The sequence below is a fragment of the Scardinius erythrophthalmus genome (assembly GCF_964197995.2).
Source record: "Scardinius erythrophthalmus genome assembly, chromosome: 5".
In the NCBI taxonomy this organism is placed as follows: Eukaryota; Metazoa; Chordata; class Actinopteri; order Cypriniformes; family Leuciscidae; genus Scardinius; species Scardinius erythrophthalmus.
In genome coordinates, this window is record NC_138225.1 from 41,211,176 (window position 1) to 41,235,070 (window position 23,895).

The 23,895-nt window shown below is 42.8% G+C and overlaps 1 protein-coding gene across 6 annotated transcripts in view; it reads right to left on the minus strand.

The window, feature by feature from the left end:
- The window catches only part of LOC308691628 (integrin alpha-X-like), a 334,173-nt gene extending 311,023 nt beyond the window's left edge, over nt 1–23,150 (minus strand). For 5 of the 6 annotated variants that reach the window (XM_081367038.1, XM_081367036.1, XM_081367034.1 and 2 more), the window contains exons 1-5: nt 22,927–23,150; nt 21,256–21,376; nt 20,539–20,633; nt 12,529–12,584; nt 260–374 (exon numbers count right to left, since the gene is read on the minus strand). In XM_081367038.1, the coding sequence (XP_081223164.1) occupies nt 260–374; nt 12,529–12,584; nt 20,539–20,633; nt 21,256–21,376; nt 22,927–23,029 (490 nt within the window). In that variant the 5' untranslated portion in view covers nt 23,030–23,150. The remainder of the gene's footprint in view (nt 1–259; nt 375–12,528; nt 12,585–20,538; nt 20,634–21,255; nt 21,377–22,926) is intronic. The other variant, XM_081367037.1, reaches the window with a different exon arrangement.
- Between the last annotated feature and the right edge of the window lie 745 nt (nt 23,151–23,895).

Consider the following 23,895-nt stretch of genomic DNA (forward strand, 5'->3'; position numbering starts at 1 on the left):
TAAGGTTGATAAAGAAAAATGCAAAATACATCAAATCCACATTTATAAAATCCCCCCCAAAAAATACATTCAAAAAATATTCAAAAAATAAATACTTTTATTGAAAATAGTTTAATAAAATTATATAATAAAGATAACATAAAATTATATGTATGTTATGTAATCATATTTTTTTTCCATAAATGTATTTGTAATGCTTTTATTTAAAAAACAAATTTTAACACAGCATTACAACAGTAATTGTTAAGTGTTGTGATACCCTGGAAAGCTGGCTTCATTGTGTTAGCAGCACTGAAGTGAGGGCTGATCTCCACACACTGACCATTGAGATAGTTAAACCCCTCACATTTATGCATCAAACGAGGACCACACACCTGGAAGAGAGCCAGAGAGATGTTATAGAAGCACCTGAACTTTTAAATTAGGAAAATAATTAATTAACTAATGAAATCAAAATTAGCGTTAGAATTAATAAATAAAAAAACTTACAGGACTATATTGAAACTAAGAAAGAAACTATATTGGACACAACTGCAAACATACAACCAGTAGGCGCCTATCCTCATGTCACATGCAAAGAGACTAACCAATCACCAAGAGGGCATATATAAAATGTGACTAAAATGTGACTAAAAACCTTGACGAACTAGATTGTAAAAACACATTTATGATGTGACATAGGCTATAAAGTTCCGTCATGAAACTCTAGATGGCGCAGGCTAATAGGTCCTTAACTCAACCTGCTTGCAATAACATCATTCTCTATAGGGTACATCTGATTAGTTCTGTAGCCAATGAGCTCACATACTCAACCTTCAAATACTTGGCTAGCATTTGCTTTAGCAGTAGTGTTGTAGTACTCGAGGGTGGTCTTAAGACCATTTTTTAAAGGTTTTGGTCTTGTCTCTGTTTTGACAGCACTTGTACTTGGTCTTGTCTCTGTCTCAGACTAATGCAGAGTTCACATTGCACGATTTTCAAAGTCGTCGAATCACTGTTCTTTTCACACTGCACGACTATCTGGGGTAGCATTCAGTTGCTGCTGTGTGCACATTGCACGATGGATTGGCGACAGGGGGTTACTGTCACGGTTCATGAATCGGCTGTCTCATTTCTGATGTGTGTGTGTGTGTCTGTGTGTGGGTGTGGTTACTCATTGTGTTGATTAGTGTCACCAGCTGTGTTCAATCCCCGTTCCCTTTATATGTGCAGTTATTCCCATCTCTTGTTGTCAGATCGTTGTGGCTTCCCCGGTGTCGTGTCCTGTTCCTGTGTTTCGCTCTCGTTTCCTCGTGTGGATTTCCTGTCTTCGTGGACCCTCTTTGTTGTGTTCACGCTGTCTGGATTGTTTATTGTTCCTGGTTCCTGAGCACGTCGATCACCGCACGCCATCTCCGGGTTGGCCATTGAAGTCCCTGAGTCATCTCACCACCTGAGTGTTTGTTTCCCCGACCTGTGTGCATCTGACCAGCTCAATAAAGATACCTTTTACTTGTATCCGTCTCTGTTTCACAACAGAACGATCTGACCGTTCATGGATACAGCAAGTGCGGCCAGTTTGAATGAGTTCCTCACGCACAGCGTCACAAGAATGGATCAACAGGGAGAGGAGATCGCAAATACAGGTCACGCGGTTCAAGCACTCGTGACGCAGGTGTCCGAGTTCACTCAACAGTTACAACTTCTTCGAGTTCCCACTGCGCCGCACACACCGCCCGTTCAGCCCCCACCCACCCCCCCCCCCCGCCCCCCCCGCCCCGCCCCGCCACGCCCCGCCTCCGCAAGAAAATCAGCCGGAACCTCGTCTGCCCACGCCAGAGAAGTATTCAGGTGAGCCTGAGTATTGTAGAGCTTTTCTCACAGCATGTTCCATGCATTTCGCATTGCAGCCACGGACCTTTAGCACTGAACAGTCTAAAGTGGCGTTTGTGTTGACTCTACTGTCGGGGAAGGCGGCTCTCTGGGGAGCGGCGGTGTGGGAGAATCAAAACATCTGCTGCGCCTCGTTCCAGGCACTCTCCACAGAGATGAGAAGGGTCTTTGATCGAGCGGTAGCGGGTAAGGAGGCGGCCAGATTACTCGCTGTTCTACGCCAAGGTGATGGCTCGGTGTCGGACTATTCAATCCAGTTCCGCACCCTGGCTGCAGAGTGCCAATGGAACGAGGAGGCGCAGTGGGACATGTTCCTGCATGGGCTGGCTGGCCACGTTCTAAAGGAGATTTACATCCTGGACCTTCCCAAGACCTTGGATGGCCTGGTGGAGCTCGCGCTGAGGGTCGATGCTCGTCTAAATCGTGTGACTTCTCATGTACGTCTGAGTCGACCCCAGTACCATACAGAGGACTCACGGGCCAGCGGCGGGAGTGCGGTCAGCCCAGTTTCCGATCATGAGCCCATGCAGGTAGGGAGAGCTCGGCTTTCCCGGGAGGAGAGGGAAAGGCGGAGATCCCAAGGACTCTGCCTGTACTGTGGCAAGGCTGGTCACTTTCTCTATTCCTGTCCAGTAAAAGAGAAAGCCCGGTAGTAAGTATGAGGCTACTATCGGGTGGGATCTCCACCGAGAAGACCTCATCACCATCATCAACCCTCCTCCCGGTAAGACTGAGATGGGCAACCTCCATGCACCGCACTCAAGCACTGCTGGATTCGGGAGCAGAGGGTAATTTTATGGACTTTGGACTCGCACTCAGACTCCAGATTCCCATCACTCCTCTCACTCACAAGATATCAGTCAACGCACTCAATGGACAAGAACTTCCCAGGATTTCCCACTCTACTGAACCCCTCACACTCATCACCTCTGGCAATCACACTGAAATCATATCCTTTCTCCTCATGGACTCACCACTTGCCCCAGTGGTTCTGGGACACCCGTGGCTCACTCTGCACAATCCTCGAGTTGACTGGTGCACTAACACTATTTACACATGGAGTAACCACTGTCATGAGTCCTGTTTGGTGTCTGCTTGTTCTTCTGTGTCTGGTTCTGTGTTTCAGAGTGAGGCAGCGGATTTGTCTAACATGCCCGCGGAGTACCTCGACCTGAAGGAGGTGTTCAGTAAGTCTCGTGCTGCTTCTCTCCCTCCGCATCGTTCCTATGACTGTGCGATAGATCTACTGCCAGGTAAATCTCCGCCTAAGGGCAAACTTTACTCTCTTTCTGTTCCCGAGAGGGAGGCCATGGAGAAATATATTTCTGATTTTCTAGCCTCTGGATTCATCCAGCTTTCCTCTTCTCCTGCGGGGGCGGGGTTCTTTTTCGTTGGGAAGAAGGATGGTTTTCTGCGACCTTGCATTGATTACCAAGAGCTGAACAACATCACGGTAAAGAATTCTTATCCTTTGCCGTTGATGTCTTCAGCTTTCGAGAGATTGCAGGGAGCATCCATTTTCACGAAACTGGACTTACGTAATGCATATCATTTGGTTCGCATCAGGAAGGGGGATGAATGGAAAACCGCTTTTAATACCCCTAGGGGGCACTTTGAATATTTGGTTATGCCTTTCGGGCTTTCCAACAGCCCAGCGGTTTTCCAGGCACTCGTGAATGACGTGTTGAGAGACATGGTAGATCAATTCATATATGTTTACCTGGATGACATATTGATTTTTTCTTCGTCTCTCCAGGAACACGTTCAACACGTCAGACGAGTGCTCCAGAGACTGTTAGAGAATGGGCCTTTTGTCAAGGCGGAGAAATGCGCGTTTCATGCACAGTCTGTTCCCTTCCTAGGGTACATCATCTCCTCTGAGGGAGTGCGCATGGATCCTGACAAGGTTAAGGCTGTGGTAGATTGGCCAAGTCCAGATTCCCGTAAGGCCCTTCAGCGGTTTCTGGGGTTCGCCAATTTTTACCGGCGTTTCATTTGCAATTTCAGCCAACTAGTCGCACCTCTGACTGCCTTGACCTCCCCCCGAACGACGTTCAGGTGGTCGAACACTACCGAGGCAGTGTTCACTAACCTCAAAAGTCGCTTCGTTTCGGCTCCCATTCTTGTCACCCCTGATCCCACACGTCAGTTCGTGGTGGAGGTCGATGCGTCAGAGGTGGGAGTAGGAGCAGTGCTTTCACAACGCGCTTCCTCAGACGACAAGATGCACCCCTGCGCGTTTTTTTCTCATTGACTATCGCCTGCCAAACGTAATTATGACATTGGTAACAGAGAGTTGTTGGCAGTCAAGTTAGCATTGGAGGAGTGGCGTCATTGGTTAGAGGGTTCAGGGGTACCCTTTATCGTTTGGACCGATCACAAGAACCTTGAATATATTAGATCTGCTAAAAGACTCAACTCCAGGCAGGCTCGGTGGGCACTTTTTTTTGGACGTTTTGACTTTGTTCTCTCGTACCGCCCGGGTTCCAAAAACATCAAACCCGACTCTTTATCTCGTATTTTTGATCCATCCGAATGCCCGGTGACTCCTGAGTGCATTTTACCTGAGAAAGTAGTTATCTCCACACTCGTATGGGAGGTCGAGTCGAAGGTCAAGACGGCCTTAGAAGGGGTAACGCCTCCGCCCGGTTGCCCACCGAATCGTTTGTTTGTTCCGGAGGGGTTACGGTCTGACGTCATTCGGTGGGGTCATTGCTCCAACGTGGCTTGTCATCCAGGAGTGACTCGCACCAGTTATTTAGTTAAGCAACAATTCTGGTGGCCGTTAATGGCTCGCGATATTCACGATTTTGTTTTGGCTTGCTCAGTCTGTGCCACTGGTAAGACATCTAACCGACCTCCGGATGGGTTTCTTCGACCACTGTCTGTCCCTTCGAGACCCTGGTCCCACATCGCGCTAGATTTTGTCACCGCCCTCCCGCCCTCCAAGGGCATGACGGTTGTTTTAACCGTAGTGGACCGGTTTTCGAAGGCGGCACATTTCATCCCCTTGCCCAAATTACCTTCAGCCAAGGAGACAGTGGTCACGGTCATTGATCATGTCTTTCGGTTACATGGCCTCTTGACGGACGTGGTCTCTGACAGGGGTTCCCAATTTGTGTCCAAATTTTGGCAGGAGTTCTGTAAAATATTGGGGGCTACGGTCAGTCTGTCTTCGGGTTATCATCCCCAGACCAATGGTCAGTCTGAGCGGGCCAACCAGGATCTTGAGAGAATGTTGCGATGTTTGGTAGCCAAGAATCCTTCATCCTGGAGCCAACAACTTTCTATGGTGGAGTACGCCCATAACTCGTTACCAGTGTCATCTACGGGCCTCTCTCCGTTTAAGTGTAGTTTAGGTTACCAGCCACCAATTTTTCCGAGTCTGGAATCCGAAGTCGCGGTCCCCTCCGCTCACGCTTTCGTCCAGAGGTGTCGCTGCACTTGGACTAGAGCCCGTGAGACTCTACTCCAAGCGGGGGGGGGCGCATGAAGGCCAAGGCCGATCGCCACCGGTCAAAGATGGGGAACTTACTTATTCGGTACGTCATATTCTGGACTCAAGACGGAGGGGACGTGGATTTCAGTACTTGGTGGACTGGGAGGGTTACGGTCCGGAGGAGAGAAGTTGGGTACCTGTTAGAGACATCCTGGATCACTCCCTTATCGATGATTACAATCGACAGGTAAGGTTGTCTGGGAACGCCAGGAGGTACTGTCACGGTTCATGAATCGGCTGTCTCATTTCTGGTGTGTGTGTGTGTGTCTGTGTGTGGTTACTCATTGTGTTGATTAGTGTCGCCAGCTGTGTTCAATCGCCGTTCCCTTTATATGTGCAGTCATTCCCATCTCTTGTTGTTGTCACGACACACATGAGGGAGACAGTAGATCCAAATGCAGTGAGATATTTATTGGGTAATCCGTGAAACGTAATCCAGTCCAGGCAAGTGTCAAATACCATACAAGCAATCTAAACGAGAACAATGAACACAAGGAACAAGCAGGAACAAACCAAGAAGTGTGAGACATAACAAGGACTCCGTAACAAACACTAACACAGACAGGGCATATATACACACAGAACTAACAAGGTGATGGGAACCAGCTGAGTGCAATAATCAGATAAGTGACAGAACAGAATGCTGGGAAATGTAGTCTAATGTGAATGACACTGTGAGAACGAGGACCTCTAGTGAACCCCAGGGAAACACAACCAGACACTGTGACAGAACCTCCCCTCTACGGAGCGGCTACCAGACGCTCCATGACAGCAAACAAGACAACACAAGAGTCCAAGAGGAAGGTGGAACGTGAAAAATCCAAGGGAGGGATGGAAGGGCCAGGACCATGCAGGGGAACAGGAACAGGGGGTGATGGCTTAGCCGGCGGCCAGGACGAAGCAGACAGCTCATCGGGCGGCCCAGGCGAAGCAGACAACCACTCGGGCGGCCACGGCGGTGAAGACCCCTCGGGCGGCCACGGCGGAGAACTTCCCTCGGGCGGCCAGGGCGGAGACTTTCCCTCGGGCGGCCAGGGAGGAGACTTTCCCTCGGGCGGCCAGGGCAGAGACTTTCCCTCGGGCGGCCAGGGCGGAGACTCTCCCTCGGGCGGCCAGGGCGGAGACGACCCTTCAGGTGGCCAGGGCGGAGCGGACTGTTCATCGGGCGGCCATGGCGGAGACGACCCCTCATGCGGCCACGGTGGAGACGACCCCTCGGGCGGCCACGGCTCAGGAACTGGAACAGACACCACCGGCTCAGCAACAGACACCACCGGCTCAGGCTCAGGAACAGGCTCGACGGCGGCCATCTTGTCAGGGGACACAAGCTCGGCAGGCGTGACGTGAACAGGCTCGGCGGCGGCCATCTTGTCCGAAAACACAGGCTCGGCAGGCATGACGTGAACAGGCTCGGCGACGGCCATCTTGTCCGAAGACACAGGCTCGGCAGGCGTGACGTGAACAGGCTCGGCGGCGGCCATCTTGTCTGAAGACACAGGCTCGGCAGGCGTGACGTGAACAGGCTCGGCGGCAGCCATCTTGAACCTCCTCCAAGCATGTAACACCGTCAATGAGTAGAAAAGGAAGACTACCTTCTTGACCGTGGCAGGAGAGATGAGGGTTAGTTCTGGGATGGTTTCTGGGATAACAGCGGACTGCACTGGGACGACTTCTGAAACAACCGCTTGCTGTACAGGGACGGCCTCCAAAACGACCGCACGCTGCACAGGGACGGCCTCTGAAATGACCGCATGCTGCACAGGGACGACCACCGGGGCATTGGGGAGATAAGAGGCCCTTCTCCTCCTCCTCCGTCCTTGATGGCGAGGTGCAGCCTCAGTACTAGACGAGACCAGCGGTGAGGACCTTGAGCTGGACGAAACCAGCGGTGAGGATCTTGTGCTGGACGGAACCAGCGGCGAGGATCTTGTACTAGACCAGTCCGGCGGCTCCGGATCAGAAGAATGGCAAGGCGGAGGACGGTGTCGTGGAATTTGTCGACCACCTCCTCCCCTGCAACCTCCCAGAGTTCCGGAGAACTTCACCAGACGAGTCCCCAGAAACGACTCACCATCTCTGATGGACGAGTTCGCTGAAGCCTTAGTCTGCTGGGCCCCATAAGGCAAAACATTGAAAAATGTTTAGTCGAGGCGCTTCCTCCCCGACCTGCGAACCTCCTCTCTGTGGTCCCCTTCCTTCCCCATACACAGGAGAAGGGTTATGGAATCCCGAACTGCTGGATCTATTCATTGTGACGGAGTCCTTCTGTCACGACACACATGAGGGAGACAGTAGATCCAAATGCAGTGAGATATTTATTGGGTAATCCGTGAAACGTAATCCAGTCCAGGCAAGTGTCAAATACCATACAAGCAATCTAAACAAGAACAATGAACACAAGGACCCCTTTACAATAGACCCCTTTTGCTCCGACGTCACAATTACGTCACAGCGTTAGCTGGAGGCAAAACAAACGGAAAACTGGAGGCGGCCAATACAAACCAGCACAGATTGGCTACATAATAAGGAGCTTAAATTCTTATTATTGTTATTAAATGTCATCTTGTTGTGTTGTTGGGTGCAAGAATCGACGGAGTACAGGCTCCAATTTGAAATTTCATCGCATAATGTTTTCTAAATTATTGTGATTATTTGTGAATCATCTATGATTGTATAGACATTGTTTTAATTGATTGTGACTAGACTTTTTGAAGAACCTGGTAAGAAATTGTAATCAAATACATAGTTAAAAAATGAATATGCTGTATCTGGAATTTTTATTTCTAGAAAATATTCACATCATTAAAATTGCACCGTAATGTCACTCTTTACATTGTCGTCTTCTGTCTGGCCTTGGCGCTGGCTAGGCAGAACTGCAGATCGTAGGCTACCACACAAGTCTTGTGACCATTTAGTACAGTTATAGGCATCTAAATATGTATATGCCCTCAGTTTCTCTTTACCCTCGGTTTCTCTATCGGGTAGGTGTAGAAGTCAGGCCACTCATCCGGAGGTAGCGTTGATGTTAATTCTGTCAGATCATCCATCCATTGAATGAGCGTGTATGCCGGGTCAGCCAATCTGGGATGTCCGTTAACATTAACTTTTGCAAATAACAATCGCGGTCCTGGACAGTGAGTGACCTTGCACATTAAGATAAAATCGGATTTTCTCCAGTCATTGTTAAAAAAACAAGCTAACAAAACTTGTACACTAACGTTAGTGAAGCGGCCAGAGGGATTGTTCTGCCTCCACCTAAGCTCCGCCCACAAAAAAAGTCACCATGTTTACCAACTGTAAAAGGGTCTATAGGAAGAATTGCTGACAACCAAAGGTCGACTAAACTTTCCTCCATTTCTTGGGTCCAAATTGACAGAGAAGGAGCCTTTTTTCAGAACTAAAGCCATGCTTGCTGATATTCTGGTCTATAACTCCTCCCTGAACTTCCCGCTGCCCTACATCTTGGTCTCTCATTGGCTGGAGGTCATTGCCAATGTAATTTTCAGTCAGAAAACATTTCACAAAGCAGGATTTTGAATTGCAGACAGGTACAGATATTTAGCATGCAAATATCTCACAGGTGTCTGCGACACATCGTTGATTCTCTCAGATCACATCTTTGATAATGCACACTGCGTGATTGTCACTTGTGTGAATGAGCACCGATTTGCCTCAGATTTCGGGCATTTGTCTGCGATTAGGCCAAATCTGTCGGTGAATGAAAATCGGAGCAAAAATTGTGCAGTGTGAACTCGAAATTGGAGGACTCTGGATTTTATCTCTAGAAAGGTCAAGACCACAACTGTGAGGATATCTCTAAATTGCCAGTGCATTGTCTGATTTATTTGTTAACATCATTAATGTGAGTTGATGTAAAATGTAAAATAATAAAATAAAAATAAAAAATTAAGCAATATTAAAAGAGAAAGAAAGCTGTTAATATTAAGTAACTTAATATTAACTGTGGGATCCTTCACACACCTTTTATGCACCTGATGGCAGCCCACATTTCTAACTGCTAGATCTGCTTGGGGGAATACTGCATAGGCAGATCTAGTCCGCCAAGACCAAGCATATGCCCCATTTTTTATACTCAAAACTAAAGGGCCAGACACACATAGCTAGTATACACACAGTTCCTATGGATCTATGGTTTGCTTCTATAATAACCAATAATAATTCACAGTCCCTGTGGCAAGCAGGGGCTCACTTTGTTCCAACAGCTCTAGGCCCCGCTCTGTTTGCCACAGTCCCATTGTCCTGGACTGCAATATCTCTGACCTCAACCATGTCAAAAGGCCCCGCACAGAAGAAAACATCTGGGAAATAAAGCCAAGTTTTTCTGCTGAATCTTGTAATTCTGAACCCTTGTAATAACCTTATAATAACGTGTGCGTGCGTGCATATGTGCCTGTGAGTTTGTGTGTAAGTCACAACATGCTTTTTCACATAAGATTCTTATTTCCTTTTTACAGAAGAGAGGAACAGAAAGAGGTCAAATATCTAATGGCTGTGTAAGACAAAAGCCAGTTCCCAAAGAACAGTTGACAGATACATGCCCTAATGTAACACCACACATAAACACCATTACATGGTCTCTAGTCATAATGGAACCACACTATGGGAACATCCTTGCTGTCAACATATGACACAAAAGACAGCTGTTTGGTTAAACAGAACAGAGTCCTGCACGGGTTCGGGTATTTTGCTCATACAGTTGAAAAATATCCAACTGTGTCGGATACAGGTGCGGGTCGGGTCAGACACAGGCTAAACACGTGTTTAAAACAATCACGTGCAAAAGTAAAAATATATGCATATTTTTAGGAACAAAATTGTCAAACAAAATATGTTTGAACCCAAAATTGTCAGATGTAGGCTAGACGAAATTGCGTGGCAGATATAGTGTTGTAGCCGCGTCTGTTCGATTAGTAAAATGTTATAAGGCTACTCAGTTTTGTGGTAACGTTAGCCATGTTCTTCATGTACCGGCCTTTTGACAGCTTCTGCTGAAGTTGTCCTTGTGTTAATGGTTGTGTAATAACTTCTGTATGACCTGGCAATAAACATTTTTGTAAGTGTGTCTATAATGTGATAGTCTAAACCAGTGGTTCCCAAACCTGTCCTGCCGGCACCCCAACACTGCACGTTTTCTTTGTCTCCCTAATCAAATACACCTGATTCAACTCATCAGCTCATTATTACATGGGTTAATGAGCTGATGAGTTGAACCAGGTGTGTTTGATTAGGGAGACAAAGAAAATGTGCAGTGTTGGGGTGCCGGCAAGACAGGTTTGGGAACCACTGGTCTAAACTGATTTTATTTTGGTCGGTTCGGGTGCAGATTTTAATTAGTGCTTCTGTCGGAAAACGGGTCGGATGCGGCTTTAAGCACTGCGGGTACGGGCTGGTGCAGATTTACAAAATCGGACCCATGCAGGACTCTGAAACAGAACCTGGCGCAGCTCAAGGAGTCAGTGTTTCACTCACTTCAAGGGGTCCTGCGGCAGCCGAACAACTGCCATTTAGATGAATGGGAATGCTAACGGATAGCTCTCTTCAGGTAATTAAGATTTGCTTCCAGGAACTAGCAGACTTATGGCCTTTACTTTCACATGTCTGTGAAATCCACAAGGCCACAGGGTCCACAAGGCCATGTCCCATTTGTCATTTTATGATTCAGGATAAATTCAGAATATCCTAGATATTCCCTTTTACAGACAGGTATGAAATTCACAATGGACTACTACACAGCTATGCACCATTATGTCACCAAAATGTGAGGTGAGGGTGCAATGTTTGTGTTTAAGGGATTATGTACATTCAGCTGGTCTTTATCACAAAATAATCCCTGACACCGACATTTAGTGATCTACCAAAAAGGTTATGTAATCTAGCCCTCTACTGCACGGTGTTGCCATATGGCAACATGCCCTTTCTTTGGACATTTCTTGAAATTTGAAAATAAACATGAGCTCTGATTAGTCTTAAATTCATGGTATAACCTGGTGGTAACAAATGATATGCTTTGATGACATCACATGACACTACACACCCTTGCACTGTCATTCTTTTCACACACTTTTGATGACTCCAGTTGCTGAAGAAGTGCTTGTGAATATGTGAAGATTTTCCTAAATTTTTTATATTTCTTCAGAATTTAAAATTACATCAAGCATCTGGGATAAGTTCTAATCTTTTTTCAATCATTGTCACATAGTTTTGATACTAGTATTACCTTTTTATTCAATAAAATAGGTATGTTGCCATATGGCAACATTGTGCAGTAATGGAACAATATTTTGCCCATGCTAATGCAGAGTAGCTTTGTATGAATGACAGTGTATGGATGCACTGGTATAGTTGGATGGTTGTATTCTACTCATATTTATATATATTTGTATATATTTATAAAGTAAAGTAAAAGAAAAGTATAAAAGTAAAATATATATACGCTTATTTTGTTTAGAAAATGAAGCCGTCAGTGTTGTACAGGGTACAAATGTACAGGGTACAAGTGGTTATACCATCTCATGAAAGTCAGGATGAGCTATAGGGATCAGTGACGAGTATGAGAGGCAAGCAGAATTAGGCCTAGTAGACTCAATATGTAGTAGACTAAATGTTGTTGAAATAATCATTTCACATTGAGTAGTTTCACTTGAACAGTTCTTATGAGTTTGCGTCAGATGTTTTGTAAATGTTGTTGAAATAATACTTTGAAAATTAGTTTCATATTTTGTACACAAAGCTCTTGAAAACATTTTAAATAATAAAAACAATTTAATTTCTAAAAGACAGGTCTGTAATCATCTATGAATTTCATGTCATTTTGGGAGAAAACACTTCAGACTGTTCCATTGTCGCACAATGTTGCCATATGGCAACGCACCCAAAAGTACCCCCCAAAAAATAATAATATAAAAAAAAATATATATATATAAATATGTTAATTTGAGTCTATTTTATACATAAAAAAAACACTGTAACATTTTTTTCCATGATTGCATAATAATGCGTGCAGTAGAGGGCTAGAGTCGTGTAATAATATGTTGACAGTAATAATAATAATATGTATATTAAAAGTGTCAATAATTATTTTTATAACCTGTAGTTTATAATCTTTATTATTATAAAAAAGAAATAATACTACTTACAATAGCTTGATCTTCATCACAGGCAAGGGACAAGCCAAATGCGATGCCTGGATCAACTGAAAGGGAAAAATAATACCAAGATCTTAATGAACAGGAAAATCAGACATTACGTTTTTTACATGTATTAATTTAGCATTTAATTAAGTTGCAATTGACTGCCGTTAAAGACACAACCACTCTGAGCACTGTTAATGCTACACTTCAGCAGTTCATGTCAATTCCAATAGCAAAAACTGCTGTAAAACAGTTTAAATGTAAACTTACTTCAAATGTATTTGTATAGCATCTCTTACAATACAATTACAATTGCATAACGTTTCAAAATAGCTTTACAAGAAGTAGTGCTGATGTTAAGTGTCATGTGTCAGGACTTTTCTGTTTCAACAGTCTTCTGCAGTGTTGAAACGTTCACACAAAAGTTGCCAATTTACTTCCTTTTTTGAGTGAGGAAACAATCCATTTGTCATAGTTCTGAATGTAAAAGCTGTTGATAGCAAAAAAAATAAAATAAACAATTTGACAGTATCAGTTTAACACTTTCATTGTGTGATCATTGTGGCTGTATTACCAAAAGCAAAACCCATTAAAATAAATGTGAGAACTTTTATATCACTTTTATTTCATAACATGACTTCTTTCAGTGTTATCGTGCAATTTATAAAAGTATGCGGGGTGGACAGCAGGGTACAATTGAAAGGCACTGAATCAACTGTACCTTCTGTAGAATCCTATTGTCTCAGATGCTGTTAAGGCCTAGACATTTGGGATAAACAACTACATATAACACCATAATTAGTAATTGAATAAGAGTAAACTGATTAATAAGTATGTGAATTACTGAGTGAATGTTATTTGTTTTGTTTTTGCATTTGTACAATGAGTTGGATTTTAATGTTTTAATTGCTTTGTTATTTAAACCTGTTGTTCAGTGTTTTAAAGATTAACTATTCCAAATTTGAACTCTTAATCTTAAGTGTTCAGTGATTTACTGGTGAACTGTGGGATTTTTAACTCTTAGATGACCAGCTATTGAATAACAATGTATTAGTTGTATACCGTACAACACAGAACAGGTGAGAGCTGAAATAAATTTCACTTTATTAATCTGTCCACAGGGTGGAACAGGATACAGGGCAGGGCAGAAACCAACACGAGACAACAAGAGAAAAACAGAAATGAGCAAAATTAAAACCGTGCAAACCTATGACTAGGGAAAATACAAACTAACTATATTACTGGAATTTGAAAAGGAAACAAAAGACATACATTCAAAAAAAAAACTAAAAAAAAAACTTGCAAACGAGAGAAAAGCTAAATAAATAAATTCTGTGAATAATTGACTGGATCTAAAAACAAAAGAATCAAAATGAAACTGCAAACTTGCAGGAAACTAGAGTGAGAAATAAGACCCTAAAAACTAGAGGGAAACAAAATAAGATTTGGGAGAACTGGAGCAAAAGACTGGAACTTGTCAAAAGTAAAAAACACAGGAACAAGGGAAACTTGAATATCAAAAGAATAACAAAACTTGGAGTTCCATAACAGCCAGGAAACACAGGGGGCGGGACTGGGAGGGAGGAAAATAATCCAGGGAAATAGTTTGAGTGACCAGGGAGGTGCCGGCTTCAGGAACCCATAAGGGCCAGATACTGTAACGGTGAGGGCGGGATGGGGATATTGTCTGTGGCCCTTCTGGCGACATGGGCTCGCTCCACTGGTGGGTTCTTAAAAATGGTCTTCATGTCAGAAGCAGTCTCAGGGACAAACTCTTGATTTAGGAAGGACATTGGGATGAACTCAGGGGCCATGACTGCATTAGCAGGGAGGGTGAATCTTTGGGGAACAGGCTCAGATACAGACATTAGACTTGACATGGGAGTGCCCTCCTGGGTTGCAGAAACAAACACTAGACTTGACTCGGAAGTGCCCTCCTAGGCTGCACTGACGGCTCAGGGACTGACTCGGGGGCACCCTCCTGGGCTGCACTGACGGGCTCAGGGACTGACTCGGGAGCACCCTCCTGGGCTGCACTGACAGGCTCAGGGACTGACTCGGAAGTCCTCCTGGCTGCATTGACGGGCTCGGGGACTGACTCAGGAGCGCCCTCCTGGACCAATGGGCTATGGGCCTGTAACAGAAGGACATTTAAATTGCCAACATGGGCCCTCCTTCACTTTCGCTTCTTAGGGCATGGCAATTTTTTGCTTGACTGGCTCTGGACTGGCAGGAGCAGACTCGACTGGCATTCTTGTCCACGACAGAAGAAATGAGCTGCTCTGGAGCTTGAGCAGGCTAATGGAATGTAGTAGACTCTGGACTGTGCTCAGGGGTGGCCTGCTTGGCAATGACAGCAGGCTCTTCGGGGACAAACTCCATGGTCGTAACAGTGAGCACGGCTTCTAGGGACGGGCTCCGTGGCCATAATGGGCTCAACGAGAGCCTCTGGATTGGTCTCCGTGGGAAAAACAATGAGACTGCGCTGCTCTGGAAGAGACTCTTATGGGGTGACTGGAACGGTCCCTGCAGACTCTGGGGTGACTGGAACGGTCTTTGCAGACTCCGGGGTGACTGGAACGGTCTCCGGAACAACTGGAGCTGACTCGTGGAGACAGACTGACGCAGCAGTCTGAGCTGCCCTGTTGGATTCAAAAGAGCAAGATCTTGACTCGACGAAGGAGGAAGGGTGAGGTGGTCACTACAGGCAGGCTCTGGTGGTGTCAGGATCCTCCAATCTTTGTAAAAAATTACAAAAGTCCAACTGCTCCATTTCCCACTGAGGTAGGGGATCATCCAGGCAGTGGTTGAAAGCTTCCTTAAGGACTGTGTCATGGTACTCCAAGCCCCTAGCCATAGTCCAGAAGAACTGGGCGAAGGATCATACCTCCCAGCCCTGCTGACACAGCGAAGCCAACCCCTTCTGGAGTGCCAATCTCTCCTGAGCTGTCGCAGGAGGAACAATACAGATGCTCATTCTGCTGGGCTCGGTTCTGGCTGGTTCGTTCTATCAAGAATTCTGAACGAGAGAAAGCCTAAACACAGAAATGAGTGAAGAAAATGTATTGACAGGACAGTAGACAAGGCACAAGAAGGTAATGGAATAGTGACAGGCCAAACAGTAGGGCGGGACACACAATAGGAGTATTGGCTGGTTGCGGTAGAGACTGCAAAGATGTGCCGGCCAATGATGGAGAAAAGGCAGCGGCTCAGGGAACCAGAAGCATGACAGTTGGTGATGAGACTTGATGTAACGCCAGACAAGTTGCTAGGCCAGGAGAGTCAGCAACCAGGGTGGAACAGGATTCAGGGCAGGGCAGGGCAGGGACCAACATGAGACAACACAGAAGACTCAAGACTCAAGATTCAAGACAAGAGATAACAAACAGAAACAAGAGCAAAAATAAAAATTGGCAAAACTACGACTAGGGAAAATAAAAACTAACTGTATAACTGGAATTTTAAAAGGAAACAAAATAAAGAAATATAAATTAAAAAACACACACATACACAACAACAACAACAACTTGAGAAAACGAAACTGCAAACTTGCGGGAAACTAGAGAGAGTGTCACGATTTTGGGTTTGTTCTTGTTATGTTTCTGTGTCTTCTAATGCTTCATGTCTGTCATGTGCTTCCCTGTTTGTCATGTGATCCTGCCATGTGTCTTGTCATTGGTTAATTGTCTGATCATTGTTCACAGGTGTCCCTTGTCTTGTCTTTAGTCTGTGTATTTAAGCCCTCATTGTTTGTTGTGTCCTGTGACCACTGTTTTGCAAGTTTTTGTTCATAGCTTTTTGTCTTGTTTCATACCACGCCATGCTTTTGTTTCATGGTTTTGGATTATTTTGTCAATAAAGCTGCACTTGGGTTCTCAAGGCTTGCCTTCAGTGGATCCTTCTTACAGAGAGAGAAATAAGAACTAAAAAACTAGAGGGAAACAAAATAAGGTTTGGGAGACCTGGAGCAAAAGACTGGAGTGAAAACACAGGAACAAGGGGAACTTGAATATCAAAAGAATAATCAAACAAGAAAAAAATAAATCTAGCACTTACTGACAAGATCTGCAAGCAACGTATACACACAATGAATGCACACAAGGCATAAAACGATCCAGCAAAGACATGAGGGTGCTCCTTTCCCTCATGTCTTTGCTGGTTCGTTTAGGAACAGAGCACAAGAGGAACAGGTGAACACAATTAGGCCAATGACGACTAGTGGTCGACCGATATATCGCCAAGGCCGATATTTGGCATTTTTTAAATATCGGCATCGGCCGATACGTTTTTCTGATTGGCCGATGTGTTGGAAGCGGGACTTTTATTTTGACGGCGCTACAGACTTTTATTTTGACGGGCGGCGCTGAGAACACCAGCGCCAGAGCTCCTCAGATCAAACAGCGATCACTCACATTCTCCGTCTTCATTAATTTACGATCTCTGTCAGTCATATCTAATACTTTGTTAGACAGAACTGGTAAACAAAGAAAGTAAATGGTAACTTATGCGAAGTAAGTAAAGTAAAGCGTTTGCTTTTATATTATTTGTAACAGAAAAGGCAAACAATCAGGCTAAAATACTTTCTCATTTGCCGTCAACATTCAGCATATGCGCATCTACGTCATTTAAACAAATCTCTGAATATCTAATAAACATTTAATTTCACAAACCTTGCAGATTTAATCAAATCCAGCTGTGATATCTTGTGAAGTGTGCATTACTGCCTGCAAGTGACGGTCGGTCCGTGCGAAGTGAGTGAATGCGAACAGAAGATCAGCTTCACAGGAGACGCGATCGAAAAACTTTAAATCCTTCATTTTAAAATATGCTGTGCTATATCCAGTTGCCCACTTTGTCATATTCATATCGTTTTCACTGTTTGCTGTATGTAAAATTAGCATTACCTTGTCTTTATTTGAAAAAATATAATTACCAGCACGAAATTACCAGATTACTGAGTGCCCTGTTACAGTGTTTACCTTCTTTTTATTCACATATTCATATATTTCTAAACAATTACTTTGTGAAAAATACTGTTATAGGATTGCATATTCAAGAAGTTGCCATCTAAAGTATAAAAGCATGTTTATTTTAAAAATGAGTTTTATAATTTATTAAATATTGATTAAAATAAATGTATATAAAAAATATCGGCTTTATATCGGCCATCGGCCACCCTGCTCTCAAGATATCGGCATCGGCATCGGCCATTAAAAAAAACAATATTGGTCGACCACTAATGACGACCAGACAAGGACCAAACAAGGGGGTGTGGTAATGGGAAATAAGGAGGCGGGATGAGGGGAGCACATGGCCAACACAAACAAAGACAGAGCCATGTGCTCAAGCACAAGACAAACAAGGAAACATTAAACGAAGACCAAACAGGAGCCTGACAGAAGTTTTTTTTTTGTTTGGTGAGATAAAATATTAAAACTCAAATCAATATTTTGTGTACAGTTATTTAATTAAGTCATCCGGTATCACGGACTTGCTCACTCGTTTCATACAAATGCAGCTGCTGTCATTTGCAACAATTGTTTTGTAGACTGTAATGGATTATAAGATAACAAACAGATACAATTTTAAAACAGTTTAATCTCAAATCAAAATCTCTTATATCCCCAAAATTATTTATGTAAGGAAATGCCGTGTAATACGGGGTATGACTGTACTACGACTGGAAGTTTTGCGTTTAATGAACTAATAAAATATTTCGACTCAGATCAATATTTCATGTCTAATTATTTACTTATGTGGCATGTAGCCGTGTTATAAGCGGGATATTTTATATTCAGCTGGTTGTTATCGCAGAATAAACCCATTCAGGATGATATAACACTAGATCACCTGTCAGGGTTTATTTTGCGATGACAACCAGCTAGATGTACATCCCTTACTTAAAGTGTGAGAATTTAACTGTGCAAGTCAATGAAAGCGCACAGCACTGATAAACAATTAGCACAACCTCTGCACATCACATGCGCACAAGCTACTGACTCACAGCTTACAGCTTTTTCCGCTATACAAATGCTAGAAATTTCAGAGATAACCAACCAAGTATATTGAGTCCTATTAAATATTCAAAACACATCAAAATGACTGTGATGCATCTGGAAACTCCTTTCATGTGTACCTGGTGATATCATGTATTTTCTCTAATCAAATAGCTATCCAATGTAAAAAGACCAAAAGAGAGGGCATTCTTTCGCATTCCATATGAAACTGGACAAAATGCGTCTGGTTGTTGAAGCCACAAATGTACATTTTACATGATTACCTAAAATGGTAAAAACTAAACATGCAAGAGCATGTTATAATGGCTCCCGGTAGCCAGATATGACAGCGCTACTGCAACACGCATCGCCGTAGATAAGTAGCTGAGCATCTCTTCAGCAAGCCAATGTGCAAACTGCAGCAAATGAAACTGAAAGTTCAGCGTCACATCCTAAAGATCAGCACACATGATGTTTTTGAATACTCAGATTTGCACCGCGAGGAGGCAAGGAACGAAGAGCGAGGAAGCTTTCTGAGGAGTCATGAGTGAGGATACACAGGTGTATCCTTCCCTCACATCCTAAGGGGGTGGAGCTAACACACGAGGAAAGGAAACGAGAATGCATAAATAAGAAATGAGACGCACCCACAGTTAACTGACAATTGTCTTCATTAAAAGTAGTGACACTAAATTATCTTACTAGAGCTGATGCCGTTCTCTCTCCAATTGCGGTCTTTCAATCTTGAAATTGGCTGTTTATAAATAAAACAAAGCTCATATCTTGCTTTCTTTTATGTGAACTTCATGGGAGTTGTGGCACAGTGATGAAAGGTTGCCGACCCTTGGTTTAGAGCAGTGGTTCTCAAACTGGGGTACGTGAGGTGACAGAGGGAGTACGTGAACAAAATGCAGAGTTTTGCAGTTAATTTAATTGTACCCCACCTTAAAATCAAATTAAAACTGAGCTTGCATTTCTAGCAGGTAAAATGCCATAAATACACGGCATCGAATCAAATGATCTCATCTTTCACGGTCAAAACTGACTGCATACACACAAGCAGCAAACATATGACAGATTGTGTGCAGAGTCTGCTGCTGCCTTAAATCGTGCTACATTACTGCCGTTCTCGACAATGCACCTTTGTAAAAGTGGGGATTTAGCACTTACTACCGTGAAGAACAAATAGAAACAAATAGAATAGAAACAAACAGAAACTGATTTAAGATTCATATTAATATTCATATTTTTTTTGCTCTATTTTGCAACTAAATAAGTAGTAAATAAATAAATAGTTCCAACGAAAGCTACAGCAGAACTGCATAACACAGTGGTGTTAGTGAACGAATCTGTGGCTTTGAATGAATCGTGAGGGTCAATGACGCCATATTAATACAGTCACTTAATGACTCACTATAAAGACAGTAACTTACCACCACCTACCAGCTGTTTTAATTTAATATTTAAAAGTGTCACTTAGTTTTTACCATCATTGCTCTATTTCTCTATTGAACTTTTTTTTTTATAGCATTATTTATTTTATAAAGGTATTTATAAAGGTAAAAAAAAAAATGCACTGGAAAAATCGATTTAAGGGGGCAAATTTGTTCCTTAATGAAAAAGGTGTAACTGCAGTTTAAGGGAAAGAGAGGGGGTATGCAGAAGGATATTAAATGCCCCAGGGGTACTCCACTCAAAAAAGTTTGAGAACCACTGGTTTAGATTATAAAAATGAATGTTTCAACTGTACCTGACATGGGTACAATTGGAACAAAAGTACTCCTGTGGAAAACTGTGGAACATTTGAATTTCTACTATTTATGTGGTAATAATTTTGTTAGTAGACAAAAGAAATATCACATGAAAAAAACTAGTTTTTGTATGGTAACGCAAAAAGTGTTCCAACTGTACATGGTCTACTGTTTGATGTGCCTCCGCTTCAAAGCACACTACAGTACTAGCATGATATGAGTCCAGTGTTTTTATGTACTGTAATAGTGTCAATGTTGTGCAGTCTCACCTGTCACCGGGAGCAGCATGCATTTATTACCACTGTAAGAACACCTGTAAAGACCACCAGTCCCATTATGAAGGTGAGGGTCCGTCACCAACACACTAAAAGAGAACAAGAGAATTATGCAAAGGGAATTATGCTAATGTCATGCAACATTAGCTGTGTCTCCTTTGGAAGGCTGCACCCTCAGGAGGTCGCATTTGCAGGTTGCATACGTCAGGATTTCTCATTTTAGAAAAGTAACCATTATAAAATTGACTGTTATACCTCATGGAGCATAAATTACAGTAATATCTCTCTGGCTTTGGAATAAAATGGTTAAAATGAGGCAGCTTCAATGACGTATGTGGACAACAAAGGTCACAGCCTTTGAAATAAGACAGCTATTATTGCACAGTGGTGTTAACTTTTGAACATGATGATTCACACTGCATGTTCTGAGATGTACTGTCCAGGGGAGAAGGCGGGGGAGATTTTTTTTATACATTTCCTCACAGAGGATTACTTAAGCACAACCTCATCATTTTCCAGTCAACAGATGTTTTATCATCAGGGTCAATTGAGCCAGAAATTAAAGGTCACATTGTAAAATAATAAAGCAAAAAAAATCTCTGAATCTGTATGGATCACCTCTCAAATAATGAAAAGTCCACATGTGCAGCCATTACCATTAGTAGTTTATTCTACCTTTTGCAGAAAATCATAAAACACAGGTTTTCCTACCTGTCACCTTGAGTTGGTCCAAAATGACAAACCCTATGACCGAAATGAGAGCCACCCTCAGGCGCAGTGAAAACTCTGGCATTCAGTGTCTCTAAACTGAACCCCAACGAATGACATGCCACTGGGGGATACAGAAAAAAGAACAGATTACAAATCACTGATAGAGTGCCACAAAGTACAAAAAAGTACTGTGGTGGTATAGTGATGGTATCAGAACATAATATCATGGTACTTTTACATAGTCGGTGAATGGAGCGAGTTGTCCCACAGTCCTATAACAGCCTGTTTGATGGCAAGTTTCACTGTGAAAGCTCATGGCATACAGTGCGACAACATGCCTCATTGAATATGATTTGGGAATGAATTTAGACATCACATATGAAATGCATGGCTAACCACTTTGTCACAGGTAGGTCTGCAAAGGATGACGAAGAAAAAGGTTTCACGTAAACTGTAGCTTTTAGCTTTTAAAGGTATAGCAGAGGATGTTTTACTTCCTGGTGGGTATCCTAAACTATTGGTCCTCCTAATTGTCAATCATTCTGGTGAATCAATCAAACTTTTCAAAAAGTGGAGAGGGCGGGTCTTATCTAAAATTTGGAAAGATCCTCCGCTATACCTTTAATTCAACAACATAAAAGGCAGAAACAAAGCAACAGTGTTTACTTAAACACATCCAACAGCAGACAATGAGTGGAGAGAACTGAAGGTCTTAAATACACAGGAAAATTATCTCAATACAAAACAGTAGTGCTCTAATTAGTAACAAAATGAGTAACTATGACAACTAATGATGGCGGGAACATGGGAACAAAGACAAGCAAACAAAACATCCATCATGAAAATGAAAGTGAAACAAATGTAAAACGTGACACACCTACATAGGAGACGGAGGAGCTCCTTTTTTACCTTTTAGATGCAGATTTATGTTCATATACTTTTGTCGAAAGTCTAACGAGTTTGGAACGATGAGGATGAGTAAATGATGACAGAACTTTTATTTTTGGTTGAACTAACCCTTTAATCAAGTGATAAGTTAATTTGAGGATCTTTCAGAGTTGTAGAACACATGATATTTTAAGAGATTAATCTCTATTACAATGGATATTAGGTTTAATCAAATTAATTATTAATATTATTAATATTGTAGCAAGTCTGAAGAGTGTTTTATGTTCTATTCAGTTATGTTCTAAATATGTTCTTTTCCTGTGTTATGTGTTCTGTTTGTGTGAGGCTTTAAGGGGGTGGGGTGTTCTTCTGAAGAACAAGCCAGCGCAGTTATGTTGGGGGGGGGGGGCGGCGGCACACTTCGCTGTGAGGCAAGAGCAAATATCAAGTGGATTTTTATTTTCCTCAGTTGAAACAAATTCAGGTCTGAATGGTTTCACTACAATAAAAAATAAAATCGCTGTATAAGTTTTGTAAAGTGTCCGGATAAGATCATACATCCTGTGGCCCCAAAAAAAGTAGGCTATTTGGACACTTTTTGACTTAATTATATATGAATGTCATTTCATTAGAAACTTTGAAAACCAACTTACTTTTAAGGTCATGTTAGCGGATGGATTCATACATATAATATTACATTCGTACATTTTCAAGTGTTGGTTAAGTGTGCAAATACAGTGGGCACTGTATTTAAAAATATAATAGACAAATTAGATTACTTACACAGGAGAAATCCGAAAAATAAATAAATTAAAATCACTTGATATAGGTGAAAAATCCAGTACATGGTCGGTTTGGGCTGCAAGGATGGTTTAAATGGATACATATTTATCAGAGATTGTTGAGGATAAAAAAAAAAACTTTTCAGTAAAAGCAAATCCGTTCAATGTACACAAGTTCCGCAATAACAGTGAAGTGAAACGAAGCTGTGATGCTGTATTTGATGTGAGGTATCATGTGGGGGTTGTCGCATGAGAAAGTTCCGTGAAGGGCGATGAAACCGCCCACCAAGCACTAGCAGGCAGGGTGACGAAGCAATAGCTAAACAATGAGTTACAGGGATACATTGTCAAAAGTGATCCCCTGCATGATCCGGTTTCATCAATCTTCACGGAACTTTCTCACGATACAACCCCCACATGATACCTTACATCAAAAACAGCATCACAGCTTCGTTTCACTTCACAAATAAAATAGGTTGTATAACATTTATTTTATTATCCAAGTAGGCAACTTAAAATCCGTCTGTCCGTGACAAAAAGTAGTCCGCACTGCTGGCTGTGGTAACGTTAGATGACTGGATCGTTTATCTTACACACGCGCACGTATTCCACAGCTTTTGTGTCGCGTATTTAAATAGTCAGCTGTTAAATACCGATACCGACAGGCAGGGCCGGCCCGCGGCATAGGCGGAATAGGCAAATGCTAGGGGCGCCACTCATCCATAGGCAGGGCCGGCCCGCGGCATAGGCGGAATAGGCAAATGCTAGGGGCGCCACTCATCCATAGGGGCGCCAGAATGAGTGAATGAGTGAATTTTTTTATTTTTTATTTTATTTTTTTACATTTTTTTATATATATATAATACTATTTTAAAACCATTAATTCAAAATACTACCAAATAAAGCAAAAAAAAAAAAAAAAAAAAGTCCGGCTCATATCATATTTGATCAAAAATACATAAAAATTGAA